This window comes from Mytilus edulis, chromosome 1 (genome assembly GCF_963676685.1).
Source record: "Mytilus edulis chromosome 1, xbMytEdul2.2, whole genome shotgun sequence".
NCBI classification, from domain to species: Eukaryota; Metazoa; Mollusca; class Bivalvia; order Mytilida; family Mytilidae; genus Mytilus; species Mytilus edulis.
The window spans coordinates 27,918,643-27,933,099 of record NC_092344.1 but is presented as its reverse complement, the minus strand read 5'-3'; the positions used below and the strand labels follow the sequence as shown (position 1 = coordinate 27,933,099).

The following is a 14,457-nucleotide window of genomic DNA, read 5'->3' as shown; positions in this document are numbered from 1 at the left end:
TTTAATTATGTGGCCACATATATTACATAATAAGGTGCAAACATGGTCAGTTCTGGTTGATGCCGTCAAATGTTTTTTGTCAAAGGAGCTAGTCTGATGTATAAAAAAAACTGACTTTTTGGTACGCATCATTATTTTTTCATAAAAAGATCAAATGCTTGCACTCTAAATTGATTACGGATAAAACTTTGTAATCATTGTGCCACTTTTGCTGTCATTTGTATTATACCAATTGTCCTGACATATACAAACATTACTGATTTTATTATGTGCGCATTCACATTTACATAATAAGGTGCAAACATGGTCAGTTCTGGTTGATGTCCGCAATTTTTTTGTCATAGGAGCCAGCCTGGTGAATCAAAAGAACTGGGCTTTTGGTACTCAACATGATTTTTAATAAAAATGATTAAATGCTTGCACTCTGAAATTGATGCGGGGGAAAATTCGGAATCATTTTGTTCCAATATTGATGTCATTTGTATAATACCATTTGTCCAGACATATTCAAGCATTTCTGATTTTATTATGTTGCCATTTAAACTTACGTAATAAGGTGCAAACATGGTGAGTTCTTATTGATGCCGGCAACTGTTTTTGTTATTGAAGCCAGCCTGATTCATCAACACCACTGCCTTTGTGGTATTATTATTCTGAATAAAATGACGGCATGATGTCACTCTAAATTGATGCCTGGAGTCTATTTGTTCCAATATTGCTGTCATTGGTATTATACAATCAATCAATTTTAATATTAAAATAACATTGATGTGTATGCAGCCATATAAAATGACACAATAAAGCGCAATATGGTCAGTTCTGGTTGATGCTGTTCAATAATTTTGTTCAACTAGCCAGCCTTAATGTACGTGAAGTGAGCAACTGGTTCGTTATTCGATATTTAATATCCAACCGGCTGCCTCATCTATGTTCCATATTTGTTTTTGTGTATTATAGATTCTTATAAATAAGACAACATAACAGATATAATATTATATATAACATGTCTTTAAACAAAATCCGATCACTCTAGAAACATATAAAAAATATAAATAGTAATATTTATGGGAAGCCCCCCTCCAAAAAAAAAAGTGTATAGTTAACACCTACCAGAGACCGCTTAAATGACAGGGAAACCCATCTGGTATTAAAGGTACCAGGTTATAATTTGATACGGCAGACCAAGGGGGAAGAAACTTTCACCAGCAATGGCTTTTAGGCAATGTACATACAGAGATGGTATCAAAGGCATTTCCCAGAATAATATCATCTTCGAAATTCCTTTTAGTCACGTTTGAATCTACTTATTAACTGTCTGCATAATATTAGGAATATTGAGATAATTTAATGGAAATGAAAGACCAGGGGCCTAACCGTCTTTTAAGCCATCTCCAGTAGGTTTTTACTATATATTTTATATATCAAACTGACACTACGAGGCCTCCGTAAACACAAAAGACAGGAAGTTTACCCAAATTCCTTATAGTCACGTTTTTATCTACATATGAACTACTGTTTGCATAAATAAGGAAGCTTGAGAGATCAGGGGGTCTCACCATTGCCCCGTGCCCTTTGTGCTGAAATTTTGACAATTTATAGCTGACAAGTGACAATCAAAAACTTCCGTATATATCGAAGATGACATTATTCCGGGAAATCCTTTTGATACCATCTGTGTATATACAGTGTCTAAAAGTTCATCAAAAGAACATTGAATCACCCTCTGGGAGCTTTAATGACCTTCTATCACATTTTCATCATCCACTAGGGTTACATTACATTAGAAATATTCTTTTTTCACTGTCTGTTAATTTTCTTAAATGTTTGAGAGATTATGCACTTGACAAAGGATGCATCAATACATTTTCTTCAATATACAGACTTGTCAGTATTATTTGTGATGTAGCACTTTTCCGTCTTTTCAAACCAGTAAGATTGCAACTTTTACATGAGGAAAAGAGGAAATTCCTTTCTGTTCACTTTTCCAATAGAGGAATTGATGAAATCAACATCTGCAACGTTCTACATTACAAGGAGGTAACATCTAAAATTCCTATTTATTTTCAAAATCAGTCTGTTTCTATTGTATCCTACAATTAAACCAAAAACCATTGCACCCAAAGTACATAACTATAAACAAGCATTGCAGGACCTTGACTTATCACAATACTTAAAAAAGCATCTGACTTGTGACTGTTCCCACTCGCCTTACAATTACAGCCCCTCTGGTAATTTTATAACAGAGGATCTAAACATAATTCAACATAAAAATCTCCGAAAGGTGATTTCTCATGGTCCTAAGTGTAGAAAACCCCAACACATCAATTGGAACCGTAACTTCAAAATAATTATTGATTCCATTGAGGGCTACGCCAAAGCATGGTCTAAACGAGAAGAAGTTGAACTGGACACTTTGTCATAATTGGTCAAAACTATCAGGTCTCTGATAAAACGTCGCATTCATAAGTTGAAAAACTGTGTGAATGATCGATCAAAGTCCGTTTTCCGAGACAAAGAGGTCATGAACTGTCTATTATCTCTTCATGACAAGTATGTTGTTGTTCCTGCGGACAAAGCTTCAAATAATATAGTCTGTGTATGTAAATCGTATTACTACGAATGTCAGGTAAAATAATTAGGAATAAATGAGCACGCAGGTTATTCCACATACAAAGATATATCATTTGACAAAGATGAGATTTTGGAAAATCATAAGTCCTTTATAGCTTCAATGAACATTACATTGCACAACAAATCGGAGAACTTACCTTGTTTGTATTGGATACCTAAATTTCTCAGAACTCCGTACAAACAACGGTACATTGCCGGCTCATCTTCCATCATGTTCCACTAAAGTATTGTCCATTAGATTGACTAAAATTCTGTCCGCAGTGAAAGAGGGTCTTCAGAAATACTGTGCAACTGTTTACTTGCGAAGTGGTATTTACCATATGTGGATTCTTAAAAATTCTAAAGAACTTCTAGATAATTTCAAATCTCGTTCTTTTTCTTTTGATTTTTTAACCCTGTATACCACCATTCCCCATGTGAAATTGAAAAATCGCTTGAAAGATATAATCTACAAAGCCTTTCAACATAAAAATGGTAGCAAACGCTATAAATTTATTACTTTGGAATATTATAATGCATACTTTGTTAACAGTGACCAAAAGAGTAAACAATGCTACAAAGAAAAACAAGTGATCAGTATGTTGGAGTTTCTTATCGACAACATATTTGTTGAATTTGGAGGTAGACTTTTTCAACAAACTGTCAGCATTCCAATGGGAACGAACTGTGCGCCTCTCCTTGCCTCATCTCTATTGATGATGTTCTTTCCATTAACAATCCGAACTTTACTGATTGGGTTCCTTAATAAAATTAACGGTACCAATTTCCTAACACCAGAGGCGCATTTCGACAATACATGTCTCTTCAGTGATGCTCGTGACCAAAATATTTGAAATCCAAAGCTTATATAAAAGATGAAGATCTATTATCCAAAAGGCCCTAAAAGTATAGTTAAATCAGTGAAAGGAATCACAGCTTTGCATGAGGGAGATACCTTCCTTCATTTATAATAATTTCTTATATTTTGTAACAGCAAATTTTAATAACACAAAAAATCCGTATTTTCTTGCCAGTACCGAAGTACTGGCTACTGGGCTGGTGATACCCTCGGGGACTCATAGTCCACTAGCAGAGGCATCGACCCAGTAGTAGTAATAATATATCCCCCAGAACTAGAAATTAAAGAAACAAACAGACTCTGCTTCCTCCGCCTCATTTTTAGACTTATATCTCGAATTTGACATACATAGTCATGTCAGTACCAGAATCTATGACAAACGAGACGATTTTAATTTTGAAATTATAACTTTCCCCCACCCTAGTAGCAATATACAAACTCCACCTGCATATGACATATAATTTCCCAACTTATTCGATATTCAAGAGCTTGTAGCTCCTACTCATATTTTGTAAAACGTCATCAATGTCTGAGCAGAAAGTATTTTGTATTATACAATCCATCCTAACACCAAACAAAAATACTGATACTATTTAATGTTCTTATACAAGCCTGTTCAAAGTATTAAAACTACTAAATTAGTGGTTGCGTCATTATTTTGAATAAAAAAAGGACATGTTGGGACTCGAAATTGAGAAGACAAAATTTTGTAGTCGCTGTGTTTTAATATTGGTGTTATTTGTATTATACGAACCATCTTAACAAAATGTGCACTGGCTACGATTCCATTGAACTGTAACAATAATAATAAAGAATGTGTTCTTAGTACACAAATGCCCCACTCGCACCATTATTGCCTATGTTCAGTGGATCGTGGAATTGGGGACAACACTTTACATTGACATAAATTGTAGAAAGATCTTAGTCATAGGGAACATGTGTACTAAGTTTTAATTTCATTGGACTTAAAATTCAGCAAAGCCTACCTTGATTAAAAACTTTAACCTGAACTTTGACCAAAAATTTAACCTTAAGCCGGACAGACGGACTCTGAAAATAAAAACACTATCGGCAAATCTCAAAATATATTGCCCTCACAAAAGTTTTATTGTTTTGTTTTTTTTTCATTTTTCAAGTTGGACATTTAAATTGGACGTAAACATAGCATCAGTTGATAACACTAAAATATTAAAAGACAACATGAAACAACCTCACGTGTTTTCAACAAGGATATTGGAGAAAAGAATAAAACAATAATATTTCACCTTAAGTTCTTGTTGTTTATTCGTTAGTTTTCTATGTTGCGTCATGTGTAGTATTGTTTTTCTGTTTTTCTTTTTCATTTTTAGCAATGGCGTTGTCAGTTTGTTTTAGATTTATGAGTTTGACTGTCCCCTTGGTATCTTTCGTCCCTCTTTTAAGCATGGCAGACATTGAAAGTTTCTATAACTTCAAAAAAAATGTATTGCAGAGTTGAATGATAAAGTCGTTTGTGGTGGCTGTCAAAAGATGTGTCATTAAAATATGCGAGGGAATAAAACATACTCCAAAAACAACACACTGGATGAGCAGAAGCTGCCATTGTAATTTTAAAAAATCACAGTTTCTTTTAATGCATATTTCTAGTCCCAGCATACATTGAGGTACATCAACGTACCAATATCACCTCGTAACGTAGATACAAATATTATTGATGCATTTGTAACTTATCGGTTCCTTATACAAACCTGTATTCCGACAATAAGTCTCCAATGTTACAATAATTTTTTAAGTATTGGTACTTTTAGATATATTCGTAGCCATTTCCAATAAAAGTTCACAACCTTTAAACGGATTGCAAACAATGGAAAAAAGAAAATCACCAAAATACTTAACTCCGAGCAAAGTCCCTAATCAAATGGCAAAATCAAAACCGTCTGACAATTTGAAAAGATGAACATTCGGCTTATTGCTAGGCGGTGAGCATGTTGAAACTTCGTAATCCTTCATAAGACCTTGCAAACGATCTAAAGTGAATAAATATAAGTACGTTTAAATAAAATTGAAAATGGAAATGGGGAATATTGGAAAACATACTCTTTACTATACACTCTGCACGTTGGTGTCAAACAAGGATTTCTCAAATACATTAAATAAAACAAGACGTGTGAACGAAATCTGGTCAGCATCACGAAGGTGATTTAAATGATACCAGTTGAACTGTAAATCAATGTTGTTCACAGTACCCGCATAATAAGAAAGAAATCAATTAACAAAAAGTATAATTTGTCAACATCAGCGTCGAATACATACTTTAAAGTAACCTTAAATAGAAAATTTATCGTAGTAACCGCTTACAAAAATCAACAGCAATCAAGTACTATGTCTAACAAAGTTTTCTGAAAAGAAGATTTTCAAATACTGCAGAATGATACTTCATTTATAATAAAAGACGCAGACAAAAAGCTGTAATATATTTATTGACCATCGCTTTTTGTCCGTCTATAAAGCTACCAAAAACTAATGAAGCGAAACATGTGTCTTATTTCTTAACTTTTTTAAAATTTATATACCGTTCTTGTAAATTCACATACACACCAATGCATGCTTACTTTTGTTAACGCAAAACACTCAAAACCAGCTAAGGTTTGAACAACAAATTAAATGAGTCTAAAGAAAGGATGGCACTCCGTCGTAAGTAAGTGTTTTTCTACCAAGAATTGAGGAATAACAGTACAGTAGTTGAAGAGTTGCCTCCGTTAATTGACGATTTGATGGTCGCAAATGAAGTTTTACTAGCGACTCGTAGCGTCCCCAAACACGGAAATTTTTCCAAAGGCAATTTTAAAGAGTCGGTTGTCTTTGAAATACTCATAACTTGGTGATATAGATTCTAAAGCTTTATTTCACATAATTAAATAGTGAATAGATATTGTATTTTCATAGTATTTTAATTGATATCATATGAATGTCATACTATAGTATTACTAACCGGCTGTTTCTGTATTGACCCTTTTATAGATTCGTGGATAGCTGTAATGCACTCGGCTATTTTAGTAAATGATTGTAATTCTTCAATTAAACTAAGAAACTTATACCGTGAAAATACAGAAATTCATATCTGAACTTGTCTTTTCGCACTCACGATGGATATATTTTGTCAACGTTAGCAGATGTTATTTCTGATTACTCGTCTGTGTATTTAATATAATGCTATCAAAAATCCGTTCATCATGCATAGCTTTCCTAAAATACACCGATTGAATGAATCTGAATTAGTTAAAATATAGGTTTAACATTGATAACATAATGCCGCTATGTCGGCTAATCATATTTCAGATTGGTACTGTCACAGAACTTATTGGACGCTATATCGATTATATTTTAGTATACTACTATAGTATAGAAACAACAAACTAATATAAAGGATACGTCTGATCTAATATACAAGTTGGGAATGATTCAGCCTGATTGCTTATTGTTTCGCTTTGATGTAGTATCAATGCACACCAATTGCCCTATTAATGAATTGTTATCGACAGTTAGAATTTCGTATGATTAGTTTGATAAATCAGATTACAAAATCAAATGCCCACCTACGGATGATTTAATCTATCCTCTCATATCAATTTTAGAGAACAACATTTTTGATTAAATGGACAGCTTAATAAGCCAAAAAATAGGCTATATATATATATAGAATCAGTGCCATGATCAATAAAGATATGATACAATTTAAATAGAATAAACAATTACTATATGGCATTACAGTACACATATCATGGTAATGTTAAAAATACATATATTTTTAATTCTAATACTGTGTTTGATTTTTTAATTGAATAAGAAGAGCATTCCATACTGTTGGTCCACTGTTCGAGAAACTAGACTTATACAACTCTGTATTTGGTTTTGGAATATATATTTATAACCAAAACATAAGGATTTTCCTGTATCTTTTTCAGCTGACTTGTATTAATTTATAGACTTCATTGTTTGCTTAATATCCACATCGTAATGTCCCCTACAACTTTATTACATGCTCAATATAGAGCTTTGAAACTTGTAAATCATATACTTCAAGACCAGGTATTTAAAAGCATTCACTAACGATACTGTCAGCTGTTCCCTCCTGTAGAATACAACATACCTTCAAAATATTTGTTGTTGAATTTAATCATTATACTACAATCTGAGCTCATTCGTTTACATACATATTGACAACAATGTTACCGAGAATCATCTATTCAAAGTTATTAACAGACAAACAGAAGATTCTTGCATACACAGTTATTGGACAAAAGTGAGTTCCTACTGAAAGACTTATTGTATTTATTTTATAAAAATCGCGCATAAAGTTACTGGGTTACATTGTTTTTGAAAAATATCGACATTTTTGATGTATTCTGTGTTAAATATATAATAAATGCAGATACCCGTAATGCTATTGTTAATCATGCTTGCGTTGTAGTTTTTTTCTACATATGTCTGATAATGAAAAATGTAATGGTATTTTATATTGCCAAAATCAGCAATGAAATTTTACTAAAGCAGAAATTTATTTCTACTCATGATAGTTGACTTGTAATATTATTGTACATAATATTTGAAAAAAAATGTTCGATAGTCTCTCTTAGCTTTTTATAGAGTGGATTGTGTTGGTTGTTTTACTATGCAGTTTATGTTATCTGTAACTAATTGATATTTTATATTTTTCTTGTCTTGTCTTGCATTAAAAACTCAACTACAGTAATATTTGTTTTGGACATTGTGTTCCTTATTTATTGTCACCAATTCGTGTTACTTTTTGGTAAATAATACATCTTTAACATGTTTATTAGGTCAAGATGGGATAAAAGAATATCTTTTACAATACTTCATCATTTAATCTGCTAATTCTTTTTGAAATGTATACCCATTTGAGTCAGATTTAGTCAGGTTCAGTGTAGCGTTATGGAAGCAAAGAACAGTTAGGAAAAAAACTCTTAAAATCTCATAATTTTTACCATCCCCTGTTCATTGCTTTCTTGCAAAAAAAGCTTACTGTTTGTGTCATAAATGTGCATATGTATGTAATCAAAATTTTTCATAAATTTTATATCCAGAAGTTTAAATGGTAAATTATCATTTCTTATAGATGTATCCATGGCAACAATAAACATTTATTTGTTATAAAATATAGCAACAAGGAGTGAACGATGTCACATATTTTCCCAAAAGTTGGCCAGAAGTAGAATTTCAGTCACTTGAAGTAATACCTTTTCTGAAACTGTATGCATACATCTATCAAGAAGTCCAATAAAAATCTTATGTCTTTCATCTCGTTTTTTATGTAAAATTGTGTCAAAAAATTCGTGTAGAAAAAAAAGTGTTTGTAAACATTACATTAATGTCTGGACCTATGGCCGGTCTAGCTCTGAAAATACGGAGAGTAATACAGAAATTAGCCCACAAAACATATAAAAAATAATCTTGATGTTCTTTTAAACCATCTTTAAAGGCTACATTAGTACTCAGATGTTCAAAAACGATTTTATTGCACAATAACTTTCATATCAAAAAAATCCTAACTGTGTTTTGCTACCTGTATAATGTTCACAACATACCAAACTCAAACGAAAATTCAAAACGGAAAGTCCCTTATCAAATGGCAAAACCAAAGGCTTAAATACATCAATCAAATGGGGAAAAAAACTATTTGGTGAAAAATTTGGTTTTATAGTTAGCTAAACCTCTCACTTCTATGACAGTCGCATTCATTTATTGACAACATTGCTCTCAAAATTGGGGAAAAAAAGTGGTGCAGTAGTCAACATTGTGTTATGACAGTTGTTGTCCATTCGTTTGATGTGTTTTATCATTGACTTTGCCATTTGATTAGGGACTTTCCGTTTTGAATTTTCCCCGGAGTTCAGTTTTGTTTGTGATTCTACTTTTTATGATCTTAATCACTATGAAACAAAGACTTCCTTATCCAGGTATTCCGTATAAGTTTTATCACTCGAAAAGATAGCCTTAACTGTTACGGTTATTGTCATGTGCTATTCCTCGGATACTAAAATTAAGCATTTTCATCATGCTGATAGGATTCTTAATGTGACAAACGCTTCAAAGATATTTCTTTCTATTTTTCAGGAAAGAATGTGTACAAAGCTGTTCTTGCCTTTTTATTTGTAGTATGGATGATATGGACATTAGAACAAATAAAAGATTTTGAAAGAACAGATTTAAATAATATCAAGACACAACCTCAAGTTTTAAGGCCTCGTGGTTCTGAAAAAAAAATCACTATATTATTTTATGCAAAACCTATTTGGTTTAATCCAAAATCAATCATCTTTGATAGATGTATCTACAAAAACTGTGAATTAACAGTTGACAAAACGCTTTTTTCGAAAAGTGAAGCTGTCATCTTTCATCATAATTCTTTCTCAACATTGCCTGAAAAGCCAAGTGGTCAAGTATGGATATTTGCTACTCTCGAGAGTCCATATCATACTAGTAAAAATTTTAAAACTGACAAATTGAAGATGAAATTTAATTGGACACAATCGTATCGAAAAGATTCAGATGGATTTTCCCCGTTTGCAATTCTGAGGAAACAGCTTAAAAATCCAGTAACGAATTATTCTGCTATATTCACGAATAAAACAAAAAACATTGCTTGGGTCGTTAGCCATTGTCGAACTCCATCAAAGCGAGAAGCTTATGTGAAAGAACTGGTGAAATATATTGATGTTGATATTTATGGAAGTTGTGGTAAACCTTGCTCATTCAAAAACAAAGAAGATTGTAAATCCTATTTGAGTAAAACTTACAAATTTTATCTTTCATTTGAAAATTCATTATGCAAGGACTATTTGACTGAAAAAATACTAACACTGTACAGGAATGGTATGAACTTTATTCCAATTGTTCGAGGTGCACCTAATGCAGGAGATTATTTGCCCCAAAAAACATATATCTCAACGTCTGAATTTCAGTCTCCTCAGCAGCTTGCGGCATTTCTAAAGAAGATAGGCAGCGATGAAACACGTTATATTTCATATTTGAAACAAAAAGACAAATATTTTGCTGATGGATCTGGAGGGTTAAAATTGGGATTTTGTGACATATGTTATCATTTAAATGTTAGAAATCAAAAGCCTAAAATTATTGATATCAACAAGTGGTTATGGGAAAACCAGTGTCATATGCCGAATGACCTGCACACTTAAAATGAAGATTTCTATTAGAAATTTACAATAAATGTCTGACTCCGACCCGAGTCCGAATACGCATTCCCTTTTAATGAACAGTTCTAGAAATAGAATAAAAAAAATCATATGGCTATATACTATCAAATAAAGTATTTTCCCCCTGAAGCCTCCATATCCCATCAATGGTCATCTCACACACTACTCAGTCCCGTCGTTTTGATTTTTTTTCTTTTTCTATATATCAGTTTGATCTACTTACAAGGTGACGTTAGTCACCGTTTGTATCGCTTGTTCTCAATTGTATGTTTTCTTCTTAAAATTGATTGAAGAAAAGCTAACATATAACACTCTTTCGATTGCTTTGTCAAAAAAATTAAAAAAAAAAACTCCCGACCTGAAAGGCTGAAAGGTTAAAGATCTTGTAGATTTGTCTATTTGGAAAAAGAAGCGTCACTTGGTTCTGTGTCGGACGGCTTGTTTTTGTACACTTCTAAAATCAGAAAAACAATTGCAAGCTAACATGACAGGGAGGATGATTAAAATGACTTATAAAGTTATTGCTGATTGAATATCAATAATCATTCACGTAACTAATGACTTTTTTCTAATCAAAATAAATGCGAACAAGAGAATGCATTACAATTTCCTAGCAGCTATACAAAACAGTTTTCTGATCAAAAACTATTTGAAACAATTTCCAATCCTTCAATTGAAAAAAAAAATTATCCTATCTTCCAAGACTATATACAATGGGAAAACATTACCTTCATAAAATAAAAATATATACCAAAAAAATGAGCAATAGTATTATTCAATTCCCTTTCAATAATTCATCAGTTAAAATAGAATGAGAATGAAAAGGCGTTTTCTTCAACCCTTCAGTAAAAAAATGGTTTTGACCTATCACATTGCAACGCAAAGATTTAACACGGTAAAATTAATTAGTGTACAAATAATTTTGAGATCACCCCCATAGCTTACCTGTATGATTTGTAGTCGTACTCTTACTCTTACTCGGAGTCGGGTAGTTATTGTAAATCTCTATTAGGAACATAAATTTTAACTGAACATTATAGGAATGTTTAAGGCAAAATGACAGGTCAAGAGAATGTTTGAATAGATTCATTCTATCATATTGTCCTTTTGCTTAGTTTCTTTTGTTACCTATTCTGACATCAGAGTTTCACTGTGCGTATTGCTGTGTGTTTATTTATTTTACATTGGCTAGAGGTATAGGGGGAGGGTTGAGATATCACAAAACATGTTTAACCCCGCCGAATATTTGCGCCTGTCCAGAGTCAGGAGCCTCTAGCCTTTGCTAGTCTTGTATGTGTTTTCTTTTAATAGTAACCTTCATACATTCGTATTTCCGGGCGTATATTTTCCGGGAAACTAGGTCATACATGTTTTCACTTTTTGTACACTTGCTTGTTATGCGGAATGATTGTCTATAGTTACAACATAATTACCTTATTCAGAAGTTATTCATGCATTCTATTTAATCCATATTTATCCTTTTATAATGTTAGAATTATCCCAAATAAAACTTGTCAACTTTATGGTCATTTTGGTTACTTTCATATTGTGTACACACGTACTATTTTTAGGTGTATTGATTAACTAGATCTTTTAAACGTTTGGAGAAAAGTATAGTCAGTTTCAAATTAGATCGCAGACAGATCAGCTGTTTTTAGTAAGTGACCTAGATTTTACTATTCATGTATTTTCACTATTGTACCACACACTGCAATTCTATTTAGATATATTGTAATTGATTCATTATTATTTATGATATTAGCTTTTAATAAAGCTGCTTTTATTTAATTCCAACAAATCTTATTCTTGATTATTCAAAGTTTGGACTTCAAAACAGTTTTATTCCGTCGACTTTAAAAATTGATATTTATATAATATCTGCCAACCATTTACAATAACGGTTGGCGCTTCAACATCTCCTTATTTCTTCATACACGATAGATATTCTGCTACAGTCGTCATACTGCACAAAAAGAACCAGGTATAGTTTTAATTCAATTACCCAAAACGGTCATGTGAGCTATTGATATCATCGACATAGTCATAGATTTGAAATAAACTTCTCCCCTGACTTTACTTATATTTTCGTTAGGGAAAATTGTTAACAATGTACTTGATCCATCTGTAAACTAAGTTGCTTTTGGTTAACATAAATAGGGAAAACACTCTGCGTACAGATAACAATTAAACGCGCAGTGAAAACAAACCTGGCATTTTAAACATGAAAAAAATATGACGTCCATTATCACTGAACTAGTATACATATTTGTTTAGGAGCCAGCTGAAGGACACCTCCGGGTGCAGGAGATTCTCGCTACATTGAAAACCCATTGGTGGCCTTCGGCTGTTGTCTGCTCTATGGTCGAAGTTATTCTCCCAAATAATGATAATTTCTAACAAGCTATGGTTTTTACTTAGAACATTTCGATAGATAGAAAATCATCCAAATTGAATGTTTACATTGACTTACAAAGTCAGATCGACAAATAATTCAACAATGTCGAGCTTGTCCGTTGATTATTTGCCAGTAAATAGTTTTGTTTGCTGCACGGGGATGTGAGCTTTTGCCATCACATTTGGTCCGTCGTCCGGTGTAAAGTTTTTACTAGTCTTTGCCTATGAAACTGCAGAACAAAATTTAAAAAAAACTTGGTCTAAATGATTGCGAGGGTGTAGAGAAAAAAAGGCGACGAGCTAGAACCCTGGAAAACAGCCCTGTAAAGATTCATTAAAAAACACATTAGTTTGAGTAAATCTTATGTATATGTATTGTTGTATGGATACATTTTAAATGATTACGCGTCGCTAAGTAAACTCAATTTGCGAAAGTAAAATCTAGGTTTTTTGAAGGTCAAGCTTAAAATACAATACAGTTATCTCCTAAATGCCAAATAATTTGTAGAAAGTAAAAGCTAGAAATATCTCAAACTGACAGAGATTTTTAATCAATTTCTTATAAGAGTTATTTTCATTGTATGGCATTTCCTTGTTATTGTTTCAAAAACTATATGTGATAGGTTAAAAATGTTAATTGCAAAAAATTATCAAGATGTTCCGTTCCACCCTGGAAATTTGAGAAAAATCGAACTACTTATTTTGGAGTTATTGCCATTGAAATATATAATTAGTTATCAACGGTACCAGGCTTATAATTTAATACGACAGATGTGCGTTTCGTCTACATAAGACTCATCTGTGACGCTCAGATCGAAATAGATAGAAAGCAAAACAAGTACAAAGTTGAAGAGCATTGATGACCCAAAATTCCCAAAAAGGTTATCTATGCCTGGGGTAAGAAAATCCTTAGTATTTAGAATAATTCATACTTTTGCAAACAGTAAATTTATAAAACCTTTTTTTTTTTCTTACTTTTCCATGAAATTATTGGATCTTGTGTAAACTGCAAAAAGGTTCAGCACGACAATATGTATCTATTTACCATGAAAATTGAAGCAAAATATGTCGCCCTGTATAAGAGTTTTAGCCCTTCAAATAATATTTTGTTGCAGTTTTTTTCATTTTGAAAACTATAGGAGCTAGATTTAATTGCAAAAATCATCAGCATGACAAGATCCATTAATGTGATATTTTTGGCAACAATTTTGGTGTAATTGCTACTGATATATGAATTTGTTTTAACTGTGTTATGCTGTATTGGATGTCATCTTAAAACCTATCAGAACTGGGTTAACTATGTCAATTGTCACAATGACCAGCCACACAGAGACTATAGTATGTGCACCTTAAAGTCCTTATAAGCAAACTGTTGTTTTT

The 14,457-nt window shown here is 32.4% G+C and overlaps 1 protein-coding gene across 1 annotated transcript; it reads left to right on the top strand.

Annotated features, from left to right (window-relative positions):
* Positions 1 to 6,043: 6,043 nt before the first annotated feature.
* On the top strand, positions 6,044 to 12,149 carry LOC139519331 (glycoprotein 3-alpha-L-fucosyltransferase A-like). The gene is made up of 2 exons (XM_071311330.1): positions 6,044 to 6,146; positions 9,584 to 12,149. Exons 1-2 carry the CDS (start codon positions 6,113 to 6,115, stop codon positions 10,663 to 10,665), a joined length of 1,116 nt encoding a protein of 371 aa, XP_071167431.1. The 5' UTR covers positions 6,044 to 6,112; the 3' UTR covers positions 10,666 to 12,149.
* Positions 12,150 to 14,457: the final 2,308 nt, after the last annotated feature.

Bases quoted from the DNA above. Each gene is read 5' to 3' on its own strand.
- LOC139519331 (XM_071311330.1), top strand. From the start codon at position 6,113: ATGAGTCTAAAGAAAGGATGGCACTCCGTCGTAA. The intron at 6,147-9,583 runs GTAAGTGTTTTT...TCTATTTTTCAG, and splicing joins AGGATGGCACTCCGTCGTAA to GAAAGAATGTGTACAAAGCT.